Genomic DNA, 17,471 nt, shown 5'->3' on the forward strand with positions numbered 1-17,471 from the left:
GCATCGTACGACTTTGAGTATGCTGCAACTTGGGCTTTATTTCATTTTTATGTTAGAAATTAGTGTAATGGCTATCAAAACACAGGGACAGAATTTATTTAGACATATGACTTGTGAAAAATGACATCAGAATAAGGATCTTCATATCTGCAAGAGTTCAAATACTGAATGTTCTTTTAATTTTCCTATTTGACTTTTTAAAGGTTTTCAATTTGTCTGAGGATGTACTAGCTTGTTTCAGTTGAACTGGAGAATGGGTTTTTTTCCTCAGAAACTTTAGAAGTCCTCAAACTGCAGTATCCCCATTACTTGAGTTTCAGCACACTGTAGTCATCTCTGACCTTTTTTTTCCACCTGCTTTTCCTGAACTTACGCTTTCAAGCCTGTTTCTCCTAAAGTTTAGATTCCTTTATCGGCCTTCTTACCAAGTAAGTGATAGTAATGTGAAAGAAATGCCAATTTTAATGTCTAAAATGTTTTTAAGTGTGTTAGGATGTGTAACTACAGGAAAATTATTACTTGAAAGGCTCTGTGAATATGCATGTTCTACATCATAGAAATCTCATTAAAAGCTGTCTCTCCAACTCTAGTGGTTTTTTTTTTTCAGGTATAGCAAAACACTAACGTCGTAGTTTCTGCACTGAAGAAGCACAGTCCAGTTCTTTCTAACCTTTGTCTCTTGCTCCATCATCGTTCACTATCTTCTGAACAAAGCCTTTTTGGAGGAGTAAGAGTAGGATTTGGTTCAGGAAGCTTACAGAGTTCATAGAAAGTTGGTGATAACCAATGTTGTAGATGCAATTCCAATGACAGTATTTCAATTCTTCTATAAGTAGACATGTATTGTATAAACAAAACAACTCTAAACATAAGAAGTAAAAGTGGGAGATCTTTAGCTTTCCCCAGAAGCAAAAACTGAATTCTAGAAACAGTCTAGGGAGATGCATAATTTGAGTTAGCCACACACACATACTTCTCTCTCTGTTCTCTCTCACTTTTCATTGTGCTTTGGAAAACTAAAACGGCCACACTGTCATTTTTGTTTGTTGTCTGTTATTCTTCAGGACACTGTCCGTTTTAAGTTCATGCTGCTAAAAATGTTGTGACTGGGTCTCTAGCACTTGAGTGTCTCCAGTGGATTATAGCTACTACAAATGTAAAAAAATAAACCAACCATCATCTAAAAAAGGTCTGGTGCTTACCTAACTATTTCAGGGATACTTATTGCTGAAATTTCCCTCTTCTGTGTGTGCTCCTGATTTGACTTCTGGCTATTATTAAAGTGATCGATTTTTAGATAAACACAGAACATATTACAGAGCTTTAATAAAATAATTATGTTAGGAAGTTTAAGTATTGGGGATAGTAACCTGAAGCATGAAATTAATCATTTAAATTGTGTTTTTTGACATAGAAGGAGGAAATACTTTTCATGTTTTAAAAAACCAATTTGCGTCACTGAGCAAAATCATTTAAAGCACAAACCTTCATTTTCAGTAAAGATCTAAAGATTCTTTTACATGGAATTTGTATCTAAATCTATAAATATTTCTCCTAATCAAGATGCTACTCCAAGTGGCCATTTTAAATATCAGATCAGCTTCTGAAATTCACACCTCAGGAAGGACAGCCATTCTCGTTTGAAAAGTAAGTATGCTTCAGTTCCCATCATATTTAGTCAGCCTTTCTGTTTCTGTATTGAATATTCCTGATTGTTTAAAGGACTGGTAGTTATTGAAAGCCACTTTTAAAAGTTAGAAGTTAATATTCTGAATGTTTGGCAAAGATGCCTGCGTTCAACATTTGATCACTGTTCATTGCTTGTGGGATTGCTTGCTCTGCTCAACTTGTTCATTTGTTGTGCTTTTTAAATAAATCTCCCTTTAATCCTGCTAACATCTGTATATTTTGATTCAAAATTCCCTGCAATATCTCGGTATGGAAAATATGCTTTGCTCCAGGTCTTAGGACTATCTTGCACTTTTTTTACCATTTAGAGAACATTTAAAACAAATTAAATTCAGAATACAGAGTTGTAGAAACATAATTTTTAATGAATCTTGTGCTTAGCATTACAAAGTGACAAATGGAATACTCTGACATACATATTGATTTCTATTTCGGTATGCACTAGCTGTAAAATAAAAATAATCTGAGACAATGTTTCTTTATGTAGTTTATATTCTGACATAGGAAAAAAAGGAATTGTTGTGTTTGAATTTATAAAGTTTGTTTATATACACTAAAGATGTTTGAGGGTTTTACTATTTTCATTTATTCATGCAGTTTTGACTCATGCTAAAATCTGCTATACAGTGATTTAAAATCTAAAAATCTCGAGCCTTACCTGAATAGGTAAATATGATTTTAATGTAAAAGTTAACTGAACTTAGTTGTGCTAGGATTGCATGTAGTATACTAAGCATTATTAAAATAATTAAATTACTAGTAATTTAAATCAGTACTTCAATTAAAACAGTTAAACAGCAAAACATTTTCCAATAGAACAAAGTTTAGTATAGCGTTTTTAGATAATAGTTATTTGGCTTGTCATATGGTTATGGCAGATAGCTCAAGCATTCTGTATGTTGAGATATGTTTTAGGTTTTGAATGTTACAAAGTAAAAAGTTCAAACTCTTTGTTAACAATGTTACCTATTTGGGAATATTTTGTTCTATTAATTATTTAACTTTCCCTTCCTTATGGAATAATTTAGGAAAGTCTTATCTGATAGTAGTCACTATTAGCATTTCGAAGTATTTAATGGGAAATGAGGCTTCTTTTTCCCTTAAATTCAACAAAATGAAATTTTTCAAAGGCTTATGGCAGTGATTCTTTCAAATAGTAATCTTTTTATTTCTGGTGAGCAGGTGTTTTTTAAAACTTTAAACAATTTAAAACTGATGGTTGCCCTTCATTAAATCGCTGATTGATCACATTGAGAGTAGGCTCATAGATGAACAAAGCACATATTTCAGCTTACTGTTGTATCACAAAATCTAAATTTTTTTTTTTAATGCATTTTCTTTACCACCTCTGAAACTATCAGGATATTTAAATTTAACATAGCTGTGTATTTTTAAAACATTTTACTAGATGTATAGTATTTTGAATATATTTGGTGAGTAGTTTTTTGTGTTCTTGCTCATTTTCTGTTTTGTCTCGGAAAGCGATCTTCACACCTCACAAATGTTTTCTCCTGGGCTGGATGAAGGTGAACGTTGTCAATGCTTTGAGAACAAAATGTCATTCTAGAAAGAAAACACAGCATGTAAGCATGATGTTATTTTTTAGGGCTACTATCTGTATTAAAAGTGTGCTCTCTGGATACACCAAATCTGACTTTCTTTATCCTGTCTTTTACAGGAAGGTATCTGATTGTTTTTATGGGCTTGTGAGGAAAGAGATGCATCTGGCTGCCAGATAGTAGGTACAGAGTAAAAGGAGTAGACAACTCCCATGTACTGACTGCATTATGCCTCCATCTTTCTGTTACCATACACAGCATGCTGTCCTCCAGAGCATACCCTCACAGTGATTTGGTCTTTGTATTCTCAGTGGCCATTGTCATTGTTTCAACTCTTACTATTACTACCAGGACTGCACTATTTAGCCTACTAGTACTTAGTTGGACTACTAGTATTTAGTTGTGAGGTTGCAAAAAATCAGTTATGTAGGATGCTAACAACATCAGTAGCTACATATGCTACAGAAATATTTTCCATATTTGGAACTCAGATATGTTGGAATCTGGTATTTTATTGCTCATAATAGTCTGTTTATTAAGTACTTTTTAAGTTTATGCTGTTACGTTGTGTCTAAGTGTTTGTCATTAGATAATCTAACAGGAAAATTTATCATGTCTATAAATATCACAACATTGTGAGGTAAAGGTACATGGAGATAAAATATTGTCAACAGTTTGTTCAAATTCTTGAGAAAGCACAAGACAACTCAAAACACGTCTTGTGTTTACTACCTTTTTTTTAATATTGAATTTCCAGGATTGATAATTCTTTGATCCATGATGTTTGGTCTTTCCAAGACAACTGAAAACTACACAGTCCTTTCTTTGAGGAAAATACTTTTCTTTGAGTGTCCTTTGTTCCTCCTTTTAGAATCACCTAATAATCTTTCATTCCCCCCTGTCCTGGTTTCAGCTGGGTCACACCTAGTATATAAACTGGGGGGAGTGGGGGCGGGAGGATGGCTGCTCGGGGACTAACTGGGTGTTGATTGGCGGGTAGTGAGCAATTGCATTGTGCATCATTTGTATATTCCAATCCTTTTATTATTACTGTTGTCATTTTATTAGTGTTATCGTTATCATTATTAGTTTCTTCTTTTCTGTGCTATTAAACCGTTCTTATCTCAACCCAGGAGTTTTACTTCTTTTCCCGATTTTCTCCCCCATCCCACTGGGTGGGAGGGGGAAGTGAGTGAGCAGCTGCGTGGTGCTTAGTTGCTGGCTGGGCTTAAACCATGACACCCCCTCAAGCATTAATACAGTATTTCAACAGTAACATGTCATTTCCTTTCCCATGACAAGCCCAGATCGCACACAACAAAACCCAGCACGTAATCCGTATCCACTAAAATCTTGACACAAACTCCCACTTCTGTTTGCAGAAAAAAAAACAACTTCTAAGGAGCCTTAGGTAGCTGAAGACACCAGCATCATTTTTTGTTAGTATAATAATTACCCACCTCAGTTACCCATTTCCTAGGATTTCTTTAGTAGTACATGAGTAGTATTTGGGAGAGTAGTAATGCGGGAGTATGTGCCAAGTGCTGGGTTAGGATAGGAAAATACTTAAAAAATACATTTTCAGGGGGACAAAACCCAAGAAAATATGATCCCTCCTCTGGCCCCCCAGCACACACAGATGGTCTTATGAAAATATCTCTAAATTGTCTAATTTCTGTCAGTATCAAAGAGATGCAGGTCTCCAAATAAGTATTGTTCCACAGAAAGTCTGCAGTAGTTATAACTGCTGCTGGTAAGAAAGACACTGCAGCAAGGAATAGCCACCTTCTAACTGAGCCACAGTTACAAGGTAAGACATGCTTTTCTCATTAACCTTAATTAAACTGCTCAGTTAAAATTTCTCAAAGGATTAAAGCAGTGGGAATCATTACAAGTTTTGTTATTCTGTCTTCTGGCTGAAATTTCTCTGTGAATAAGCAGTTTCAAATGTGTTATTAGCATTACTGTATGTAGAGAACAAGGCTACTCAGACTTGTTGATCCAGTTTCAAAGCAATCAGCGGGGGGAAAAAAAAAAAAACACGCACACACACACACACCCCCCAAAAAACAAAACAAACAAAACACCAAAAAAACCCAAATACAGAGTTCAGTTTCCATTCTTTTTTTTTTTTCTGGAAAACTGCACTCTGATGCTACTTCAGAGTTCAGCTGACAAAATTCACATCCCTGAATAAAAAAGCACAACCAGAGTGCAAAAATTACTGTCAAATACCAGTGAAAGTCTGGTGTGTAGAAGTATAGATAGTCTTTTTGTTTTCTAGGACTGCTGACATTCTGTTTGCCCACTACAGAAATTTCACAATATCTGTAGTTGAAACTTTACTTGCACAGTTTATCACTCCAGGAACTTCTTATACAGCCTGCACAGTGTAGTAATTCCTTATAAACTGTCAGATGCTGGACTGGCTCTTAAACAGATGAGACAGAAATAAGGGATTTTTATGATAAAGCCCTTAACTTCAATGAATAATCAGATGACTAGTTCTGCATGTGATGCTTCTAATGAGTACTTTCAGGAATGATGATGTTGAGATTCTCTATGAAGTAGGTATTGAAAGTCAAATAATTAAGATTTGGCATATTTTTTAAGTAAGAATTTGAATTTTTCATGGCCTTAATGTTGGAGTCAATATTTATGTTAGGTAGTACCTTGTTTCTTTGAAAATTCATATCGTCCTTATGGAGTGAGATAATCACATTCTAAAAATAAGTCAGAATTCATCATCAATTTTTGTCAATAATTGTGTAGAAAAATTGCATTGCAGAACTTGTTAAAATTCTTCTTGGATCTGTGTGCTAACTCCTCTATCCTCTATTCCCAAGTATCAACAAAATTGTCACCCAAGGTTATTATGCCTTAAACTCAGATTAGTGACAGTGGTGAGCCAGAACACTTCCCAGTATTCATTTCTGACTTGGAAACAAAGCTTTAAGTCACTTAAAAATCATGCAGTCTGATCTGAGGGGGAGGGGTGAAATCCAGACGTTGTACATGGTTGAATTCACCATTGGTGTGAGTACTGGGACTCAGTTGCTTGTTTTTGAACTAGGATACCCTGTGTGCCAAATATCTGTGGTGTTATTATAGAAAAACAGTGTTTTCATTACACTTACTTTTGCTGTGTTTCCCCTGCTTTCACTCTTATTGTCTTCACTATAAGTCCTGGTCGACGGGTGCCTTTTGTCCATGGTATTATGGTTTGAACTGTGTCCCAGATATTTTCCCAAACTGCAGTTCCTTCCCATTTGAACTTGATCATTATTAGCTCACCAATATCAGTGTCCAGGGTGATGAGAAAAGAGTAGGTTTTATTCCCATTAATACCTTCAACTCTGCAGAAAACAAAACCACAATAATGCTGTCTTAATTATTATGCATTAAAGTGAAAAAACTAGTTTCTAAGCATCTATGTTATGTCTTTTGTCTACTAGAGCAAATGCTGACCCCCACTGTTGCCTTTGCTTTTGTTAATACAGATAGTGTCCATCGTGAGAAATATCCAAAATTCTTTACCTTAATTACAGCTGTTTATTTATTTGTGCTTTAATTGATTAGACCTCCCTGTGTTAGCCATAGGATGGACCGAACATAAGTGGACAGGATACTTAATGTTCAGGGAAACTTCCAAGATCACTAAGTTTGTTTTATAGAGGTTTTTCATGTAAAAACTCTATGAACTTTGTAAACGTTTGTGATATTTAGGGAATATGGGTGAAGAGAGGACAATTTCCAGTTCATTTTTACTTAGCTGTACTAAACCATTTCACTCACAGCATGATTATGTACATGATATGGTATTATAAATTGGCACCTTGTTTTTCACTTGTACAATGACATGTAATATGAATACTCACAGTGTGATGGGCAGGTTTTTAGCATCCTCCTTAGTGCCTGTCAGAGAGATGGTAAAAGTAGGGTCTATCGGCTTGCCTTGGATTTCATTGATGAAGTGGATCTTGAACTGATAATGATAGACTGTAGAAAGGAAGAATTTGCAAAGCGACGAAATTAATGGTCAAAGAAGCAATAGATTTCTCAGGCAAAAGAGTTTTGTCTTTCAGAGCAGAAACTTGATTGATATTCCATTTTATTTTTTAAACAGATTCATTGCAATTGAAACATCATAATTTCTTCTGATTGCTGTGCTGTGTAATCCCTTAGGGTTTGGGGCCCTGTTGCTCTATTTAAAAGGATGGAGAAAAAAGGTAATCTGGGTTGAGTTCCCTTCATAGGATAAAACGTTATTCCATGGGAAATGTTTCTGCTTTTCTGAAGTTTAATTGTTACAATTTCTGGCAAGTCCTCTATCTAATCACCAGACAAATCCTTATGACTGGACATGGCTAGAGATGCATGATACAGATTGAAGACCTTACGCAATGTAGTCAGGCTTTTTCTCTGATCGGCTAGAAAATTGCCCTGCGAAACAGATGACTCACAAACTTTCCTTCACTGCATAATGATACATTGTGCTTAACGTGTATCCATTAACAATATGACTTTGTCCAAGCACATTGCTATAAGAAAGATGTCATTAATACTTCGAGATTTGGTGGGTTTCTAGAAGAACAGTGTTTAGGAAAGTCTTTGACCTGAGTATTGTTGGAATGAAGAATGCCTGAGAAATCATAAGCATACCGATTACAAGCAGTTTGACATTTAGTAAATTATGGAAAAAAAAAAAAAAACCAAACCCAAAACTACCAAACATAGAGACCATGTGCACGCAGATATTGTCAACTAGATTTGAATGCTCAAAACTCTTCTGTCTGGTGATTCTACCAGCCACCTTTTTGACAAAACTGATAGATTTAGGTGCTAAAGAAGAAAACCCTAAGCAATTTCTATTAACAAAGACCACAGAGTATTTGGAAGAATTAGGGGTGTTGTATTTATCCTTGCAATCTGGTCAAATTATGGATGGGAAACTGTTCTGGTAAACATTATCGCGCACTAGTTCTTGAGTAGAAAGATGCTCTTTCCTCATTTCGTCTCCTCACCCACTTCAGGCTTCCCTACATCTGAGAATTGCTCCACCATACTGCTAAGGGAGTCATCTTTTTATGTATATGCACAGATAGATTTTTGTTGTTGTTGTTGTGCAGCTCTGAGTGTTCACAATGGAAGGTATTTGCTAGAAAAGCTGTATCTTTTTGTTGTTTTTTCATGGTTATTGTATGTTAATGAATAATGAATTTTCTTTTGAAAAGGTGTCACTCAGTAGAAAACAAAATGGCTGATTCTTTGCTGCAAACCTCATGAGGACAAAGTATGCAGAGAGGCTTGTTTACAGATCACTTATTACTAAGCTGTCTTCCTCTGAGTTTTCTCTCTGTGTAAAAATTTGTTCTGGTGTATGTTCTGATAAAGCCTGGGCTTTTGCTGTGGTTATGATGCTCACTTTAAGGAAGAAGGTGAGCGTATTCATATAAAAACTCTGACTCAGGGTCCCATCACAGCTTTATTATAACTGTTGACTTCTTTGTAGCAACTATTTTTTTGTTTGAACTGGATTAAAGTACGCTCCAAAATATAATGCTGCTATTAACTTGAAAAATGAAACATCAGATTTCGTGAAGACGCGGAGGATTGTGAAGTGTAATGCTGACTTTCTCAAATTTCTTCTGTTTGGGCTTCTCACATGATCTTCAAACATTTTTTTAAGAACATTACAAAGATGACTTTGTACATGCCCTCCCACAGTTGCTGCCTTGTTTGGGAACTTTTGTGAAAGGAAACCATTGTCTGGGGCACTGATATCTGCATATGCGCCAAGGACGTTTTTTTGAAGCAAAACCAGTTCCAAGCATAAAAATGCAGCATGTTTAAAATTGAAATCAAAGCCAATAGGACACAGATATTTTAGCACAAGCTGAAAAATCATCTCAGTGTCCAGACAAGAACGCAACACAGGGATGGTGTTTCTATGCCCAGGTGTGGTGGTAGCAAACACCGTGTCCTCAGAGCAATTCAGTTTCCTGACTGACGGTGACCTGACCATACTGCAGCAAAATAACATCAGGAACTAGACGCAGCCTCTGGAATTTTTAAATCTACTTCAAGTAGCTTCCTGAGGCATTGTAAGAAGTATAAGAAGAGATCCAGCAGATTCAGCTGCTCTGAGTATCAGTCAGGGCTGAGCAGATCCCTCTGGAATCATCACTGAATACTTCACAGCTGCACTAGTGGAAGACTTCAAAAATTATTTTAAAAGTACCTGAATTTTTGTATTTTTTTAAAAATCTGCGATGTTGTCATTGAGTACCGGGCACTGTGGGGAAACAAGATGTGTAACGCAAGCAGCTTTTTTAAGCATTTCTCCTCAGGACTGGAAAGCCCTTGCGCATCCATGCCAGGGGCGCGCTGTCGACTTTCAAAGTGCTTCCCCAACCCTAGCCCCTTGGGCAAGGGGACAAGCGGGCCTCCAACAGGAGGGAGGCACCCCCTTTCCGCCCACACCAGGCAGAACGGGCCAGCACCGACCGCTTGGTGAGGAGGCCAAGCTGCCCAGGCTGTGCTGCGCTGTTGCGTGCCACGTGCTTCATCGATAGCCAGCAAGCAGGTAGTGAGGAGGAACGCCACGCGTCCAAAGTCCCCACACCGAAAGTCCCTTGGCAGACGCGTGTCCCTGCCATTCATCCCACACAGTCCTGCGTGTTCTCGCTTTAAAACGTATGTAAACCTTTCCGCTGGCAGGTGAACATCTGCTCACCGGCAGCAGTCGCCTCGTGGGCCCTCAGACAGACAAGTTGTAGCTAGCCTACAGCCAGGCCCACGCCATTTTGTAAGGGAGACTGGCAGATAGGCCCCGTTTCCCTGTCAGACTACTTCCCCTCTGGTAATACGTGCAAGAAACCACGTTGATTGTCTCTCGGAGCTTAGAAAATTGTCACTTGGTGCTCTCGATAAAGTAATGTAATGGAGATAAGGCTAGAGTACCGGTCACTTTATTTTAGTGCTACAGTTCTGCCCTGTAAAAGTCCATGCTATTCTGTTGTCTGTCCATTTTTTGAAGAGCAATAATTTATATGTCATCTTGTAGACTACTTGCAGCTAAAATTTGGGCAAGCTTGGAACAGGAGGTTTTACAGGCCCCCTAGAGCAATTATGCTACTTTTTTGGCTTGGCTGTGTGCCTGCATATGCTACAACAAACTTGCACAGGCCAGTTGTGGGAAAATCCTGTAGATCAGGACACCAAGCATCTCTGAGGCCACAGATCCACAGTTAGCCTGTGGCAAGCATGCAGCATGCTTTTTCCCACAGAAATACTGAGAGTCAGAATCTTGGTGAAAGGGCATCAAGACAGCCTACTGGGATTCTCAGTTGACTCAGCAAATTGATTATTCCCACAGAATTTATAAGCTTTAATAAATGAGTAAACAGGATCACAAAGCTTAGGCTCATTCTCACACTTCGTGATCGATCTGGAGACTGTAACAAGTATTCCCACAAACCTTTGAAAGGCATATGTGCTCTTGTTTTCAAAAAGAGTTGTCTACTTTTGGGGAGCCTTTCCTCCCTGATGTTGTAGCCCAGTGTGTTGCACCGGCTCTTTCTACAGCTGAGGCACATTCCTTTGTTGAAAGTGTTGATGTCATTGCACCAGTATGCTGTGCTTTGCTTATCGTTGTGAAGCAGAGAGTCGATGAACAAATGAACTGACCTCTCATGGGCACATTTAACAGTTTGAGTGATGCCTGAAAAAATACAAACAACAAAATTTTGTGTGCATTTCAACTGCAGAGGAGTACAGTAACCAACTATAAACATATGTTATTGTTTTCCCCCCACCCCCTTTATTAATCAAACATCCTGATTTTGCCTCAGAAATCATACATTGTAGCAACTTTACTTTTAGGATCATCCAAAATATTTTGGCTGAACCCCTGTGATAATAAAATTGAATAATTTGCTGCTTAAACTTCTCTAGCCTGACTGTTTAAGACTGTAAATATGAACCTTGATTTCATCGTCCTGGCTGTTTTGGTCAATATGAAATACAATATAAAGCTATGTGCAGTCTTTCAAATCATGCCACGCTAAAGACAGCAGTCTCATTCTGAATGGTTGAACACTTGTCTTTCGGATGCTTACACAGTAGTATCATATTTTGTCCTTATCAGAGTGACAAACTCCCATGTTGAATTGAATTTTGCTTGCACCTACTACTGGGGAAAAAGGAGCAAAAGAAAGTATTAAATACATTTAAAAAATTATTAAATACGCACATCTGCTTTTATGAGAAGTATCTTTTTCGTCCTGAAGTGTCATCAAATTACAAAAGTTATTTTTTAATGTGTAATCAGGATATATCACGATGGACTATTTTTGCAATGAAGTATGCTGGGCGTACAGTACTCTTTCGGCGTTTTTCAGTGAACAGTTCTGGTTGTCACTGTGCATCAGTACCTTGTCTTTTTTCAGTATGTTGCATCAGTTTATATGTTTATGTTTAGGTACATTGGAAATAAACTTCTATATATAAAACCTAGCCTGGAACAGTGGCAGTCAGGTCCTAGAGAGAGCATCATCTGTGCAGCTGAAGGACAGGGAGTTAGGAAAAGGTGAGCTAAGGAGGTGAGTAGTACAGCCCTGTGTTTTATTTGACTTGAAATAATTGCACACTATATGAATCTGGCTTAATTAGAGTAAGTTTTCTCATTTCCTCTACTGCTAAAACGAATACCTTTGCAATTATTCTGAAGTGCTTGACAGAAGGATGCTCATGGCCTCATTTTCAGAAGTGCTAGGCAGCCAAATTCCTTACTGGAGTCAGTAAGAACAGTTTGAATTTAATACATGTAAAAACCAGATAACTAATTTCTAGAAAAGAAATTTCCTTGCATATAATGGGAGTATTATCTCCCATTAGATACTGTTTAAGATCATAGAGATATGTAAAGTTTCCCGGAGTGTCAGTGCAGTTCCAATGCCACTTCCCGTTTGTGCCGTTGGTTCTTACCAGTGATTCCGTATTGTGCAATGTGGTTATACACATGCATGATGTGACAGCCAGGCTGAAAGGTGCCTCCATTGGGATAAAAGTCGAAATGAGCCACAGGCTGCTTGATGCCAACACTGAGACCCATGTGCTGTTTAGTGAATGTATGAATTGCGTCTACGAAGTTTGCATCATCTGGAGATAAACGGTCTGTTGGTGACATTCCTTCAAACAAGGGACCAGCAGGGTCAAGGCCTGCAATAAATGCAAATAATCCAGTCGTGATATAGTACAGATGGGCTGTTCTTTTACTGTTATGAGAAAAGCCTGTGATAAATCTTTAAAAACAGACAGCGCTGGTACTTTACAAGGTCTTTCACTGATAGAAACAGTGCTAGGAACACTTGTCCTGAAGAGAGTACATGGTTACACCAAAAGATAAACACAGATGCTGTAATAAACAGTAACTGCTACATGCACAAGGACACAGGCCCAGAGATAGATGTGTTTGTTATAGACAAACCATGCTTGCTACTGCTTTGTCACTTGAGGGATGTTTATTTAATTTTGTTCTTTCATACTCCAGAGGTCATGCATTTCAGAGGCCCTTTTGAAGACACCAGTCCCACAACAATGTTGACTTTTAGCCCACATTTGGGACCTGAAACTTTATGCAGCTTCACTTACTGCTTAAAAGAGCTATGTGTCTGCTAGATGTTGTTTATAATAATTCTTCAACTTCAAAATTATTCAAGGCAAATTATTATGGTATTCAGAAAAATAATATTCCACTTATGGATTCTTGCTGATTTTTAGTTTTCTAGATATTTTTATATGGAGCCCTTTTTGGCTGGGAACTGATTAATGGAAAAGGACTGCCTGCATAGTTTAAAGCTGCCTTCAGTTTTGAGGACAAGCCTCTAAATTTGAGATTCTTCCGTTGGTACTATGGACTAACGTAGTTTCATAGATGTAACTGGATAAGACTAATAACACAGGCTACAGGTAGGGAGTCACCCTGAAGGCAACTATTTTTAATAGCTTTTATCACTATGAATTTTTGGAGCTTATTGTTACAAGTCTGAATAATTTTTGCTGAGGAATGCATGTAGCTGTTACAATAAATAATGTGTGTTAATGTTTTTTACTTATCCATTATCGAAGTTTGATGTACTACTATGGTTTGAACAAGCAGTGCTATTGAACTAAAGTCCTTCAGCGTATACACAGGTGTAATATCACGACACATTGTGTAAAATCAGCTTCTTGTCATGCAGGCACTGTCACAAGAGCTGATTGTATAAGGGACTATGGTATGTGGCAATGAATCCAAGGTCAGAATTGGGACTTCAGACTACAGTTGTGCATATTTGCCTCACTCCCAAATCAGATTAAAGTAAAATGTTTTCTCTGATAACTTAAATGTAGCTGATGCGGGCCTTGTGTAAAATGCTCTTCTGTTTTTGTTTTTTGGTTTTTTTTTTTTAAGCTGTCACTGTCCATTAGATGTGGTACTGTATACAGTGTATCAATAACCTTAGAAATGTATTTTCATTACACTCATAATTAGTACAGTTACAAAACATTACAGAAGGCTCAAAATGCCACTAGTCAAAATAATCAAGTGGTACGGTTAACTTTGTTTACTTTAAGCATCTATTAGGGATGCTCTAATGTTATGCTTCTTGTAAAATGTAATCCAGGGCTATACTTTTTGCCACAGAACTGACTTCAATTCACTGCATGAGCAATGTACCACAATTGAAAGCTCAAGCACAGTTACAAAATTTCCTTAATGTAATTTTCTTTTTAAAATGAGTTGCTAACAATGAACCGTGTATTTGAATGGCTTTGGGTCAAGATAGTGACCAAAGATCCAAGGTTAGTGGCTAACATTTAATTTAAGGTGTTACTGGGAATGGATATGAGATAAATTCAAGCAACATAAAACGTGAATCTTTGGTTTATGATTTGTAGTCCCCACACTTGTATATTCTGTATGTCATAATTTGGACTGAAGTAGGAAAGATCAAAGCTAGAACTACTATGATACTTCATTTTGAAAAGTGTTTTCATTAAATTTTCTAAATCTAATTTCTAAACCAATGGGATGAAACTTCTAAACTGTGGCAAATATTACTATTCAACAGCTAAATATTGATATGACATTGATATGTCAAATATCTATGTAACTTAAATTAGTTGACTGTTACATTTCTTAAAGTTATAAGTCTCTTACCTGTAATTCTCCCAATCTTGTTTGTACCACTGATATAACTTCCAGCAAATCCTGAAACATGAGCTCCTAGGCTGTACCCAATTAGATGAACATTGCTTCTGGAAAATTGAATAGATTCCTGGAAGATAGTGGCAGCTTGATTTAGATGCAGAAAATGTGAAAAGTAAACAGTGAAATACTTACTACAAGCTAGGTATGCCATGAATAACAGAAGAAATTTGTATGTTGATGACGGAGGTCAAATGAGGTGCATGGATCATGCAATAAATTTCTTCGTTGGCTAAATGTTATTCCTTGCCTCCTTTTCATGCAGCAGAAAAATGCCACACATTTGGGCACTGCTACTTATGTGCTATGCTCAGGAGAACCATCAACACAGATAGTAGAATTTTTGTTGATGTTTCTTGCAAGTGATGCAAATTTGCCTTGCCTCTTGTCTGCAGCATTTGACTTTCCTGTGACTATAAAATGGATATCTGTTCTTTAACTTCAGTGTAAAACAATTCTTTATTGAAAGTGCCGTGCTTTTTTTTGCCTGACATACTAGCACAAGCCAAATTAGAAGCCAAAGTATCAAAATATTGATCAGACATGCTAAGTGATACAGCAATGACATTTCTTGGATTGATTTGTACAAAACTGGGTATCCGATCTGAAACAAACTTGTTGAAGCAGAATTGGCCTCAGGCCCTTCTTTCTACCTAATCAATACTATCTAGATCTTAAGCATTTCACCTGAGCTGCAAGGCTCGAAGTTTTTCTGACTTGTAAAGAAATATGTGGCATATTTTTCTCACAGGAAAGGCAAACCTCTGTTTTAATTTCATTGTGGATATTGTCTGCCCCAGTGGGGTGGCTTTGCAGTCTCAATACCTGTCTCTTGTGAAGATGAGGTGAAACTTGGCAGCCGCCTTTTGAGAGAGGCAAGTCTTAGAAATCACAAGGTCTGACCAATTTTCTTGGTAGGTGTTATTGAGATGGATGCTACTGAGATTGTTACTGATCATGCCCTATTAATTCTTGGACTAAGAGCACCAAGATTTACTTTATTTTTATTCTTTATTAAAAAGTTGTACAGCACTGCAAGTTGTTACATCCATTGAGGATATCTCAAATACTCGCCTGCCTGTAAGCAGACAGAAGCATAACGGAAAGATAGTTATGGGAGTTGGAATGAAGGAGTTTTTAACTGTTAAACTCAGGAGGGGTGCCTCTCAACAGAAAGAAGGTTTACTGCTTGAACATGCTCAGTTGAATGCTGTGAAAATTTGTGGCATATTTAAATCCTGGAATATATCACAGTACAAGAGAAGCTATCTACAATGCTGGAGCAAGGGGTCATTTATTCAAGCCTTGATTTGTTTGCTGACACTGGAGGAATCACAGGTTCTCTTTATTGTTGACAGTGTGGTGTGTCCTCTTGGGAACTGATCAAAGTCCATCGTTTGATTCATTCAATAATTAAACAGCTTCAAAATATGACTTTAGGCTCCAGCAACTTAAACTATATTTGACCAAGAGCTAAGGTTTCTTGTAATGTCACAAAGAAAAATAGTGACTCTGGCTCTTCTGCCTTCTCTTTTGTGCCTGTTGTCCTTAAAGGGGCATGGTATCTGACAACTTCTTCTAGCCCTGCCATTCCTGTTGCAAACAGCTTAGCTCTTCAGTGGTATTTGCTACAGATATTTCAGCTTTGCAGTGTATCTCCCTTCCACCTTAGCTGTCACCGTATTTAAATTAATGCATTAAAAAATTTATTGTGAGGTACAGAAGTATAATTTCATTTCAGATTAGGTGGCTTAAATTAGTACTAGAGATAGATGAAATAAGAGTTGCTTAGGGTGCCTGGTTTGTATGAGTGATTCTCATTCTAGTGTTTGCTTTCTGCCTTTTCTTAAATAGTGCTGGAGACCAGTGATCCATTGCAGACTTGTCTGCAGCCTTTTCAATCCAGCCATGGCCACTGCTCCCTACGTAGGAGGGGTTTTGATAAGTAGTCACTACATTAGTGTGGCTCTGTACTCACTACTGTCTCCATGTCATCTGCTTTGTGAGGCATGTCTGTCCTCTTGAAAGGTCTCCCTTTACATTCTGGATCTCTAAGCCATTATTTTAGAATAATCTTTGGGGAACTGAGGCAAAAATCAGACACAATGTCACGCTTGAATTCTGCATTAAAAGCAGAAATTAAGCACAGATAACATAAACCCATTTTACTGAACTAACCACTTGCAAATAATAATGTGTGCCTGCTTTCAAAGTGTGGGAATCTGTCAGTTGTCTGCACACATGCTACTTGAAAAGCTAAAGTAGCATGAAATCATCTCACCTCTAAAGACATATGAAAATATTTTAATAAACAAGACCACTTGCTTTTATCTCTTGCATGATGAAAGTTTTATGAAGTCATATGAAAGTTTATGGAAGAAAAATTTGCAATGTGTTAAAGAAACTTAAGTGATTAAAATGAACAGCGTTAACCAGCGTAGTATTTCAGAAAGGTGGTAGAAGCATAAGAACAGGTAAATAGGCCTTTTCCAGTGAAACATGTGTTGATCTGGGGGCTCTTACCTCCAGCCATTCCAGGAAGTCTGCTATCTCCTGTCCTATGTAGCGTGTATTCTGTACAGCAATGGGATAGTGCTGGTGAGCAAATGTAAGCCAGTCTGCAATGATCACATTAATTTGTTTATGCTGAGACTTCAGAGCTGCTGCCATTTTCCAAATCCAACCTTCTAACATCCCATCCACCTGTTTTATTAAGGAAAAAAACCAACCACAAAAACAAAACAAAAAACATTCTTAAGGTAAAGCAGTCTCTGCCAAATATTTCTTGTGAAAACCTCAAGGAGACAAAAACCATGATATCAACAAGGAGGGCTTAATGCTGATAACTAGATTTTAGCATGCTTCAGTACTGAGAATCTTTGGGGTTTAGTGGACAAAAAAATTAGGAATGAATGTATGAACTGTATAATAATTTGTCTTGTAATAAGAACTGTTATGAGGGATGTCCC

At 37.3% G+C, this 17,471-nt stretch overlaps 1 protein-coding gene across 3 annotated transcripts in view; it reads right to left on the reverse strand.

Moving 5' to 3' along the window:
* Positions 1-2,033: 2,033 nt before the first annotated feature.
* LIPC (lipase C, hepatic type) overlaps positions 2,034-17,471 on the reverse strand; it is a 64,454-nt gene continuing 49,016 nt past the window's right edge. For all 3 annotated transcript variants that reach the window (XM_069798119.1, XM_069798118.1, XM_069798120.1), the window contains 7 exons: positions 17,026-17,205; positions 14,455-14,572; positions 12,237-12,470; positions 10,729-10,971; positions 7,127-7,247; positions 6,386-6,604; positions 2,034-3,252 (listed from right to left, as the gene is read on the reverse strand). In XM_069798119.1, coding sequence (XP_069654220.1) covers positions 3,147-3,252; positions 6,386-6,604; positions 7,127-7,247; positions 10,729-10,971; positions 12,237-12,470; positions 14,455-14,572; positions 17,026-17,205 — 1,221 coding nt within the window. In that variant the 3' untranslated portion in view covers positions 2,034-3,146. The remainder of the gene's footprint in view (positions 3,253-6,385; positions 6,605-7,126; positions 7,248-10,728; positions 10,972-12,236; positions 12,471-14,454; positions 14,573-17,025; positions 17,206-17,471) is intronic.

The sequence above is a fragment of the Haliaeetus albicilla genome, chromosome 12 (genome assembly GCF_947461875.1).
Source record: "Haliaeetus albicilla chromosome 12, bHalAlb1.1, whole genome shotgun sequence".
Classification (NCBI taxonomy): Eukaryota; Metazoa; Chordata; class Aves; order Accipitriformes; family Accipitridae; genus Haliaeetus; species Haliaeetus albicilla.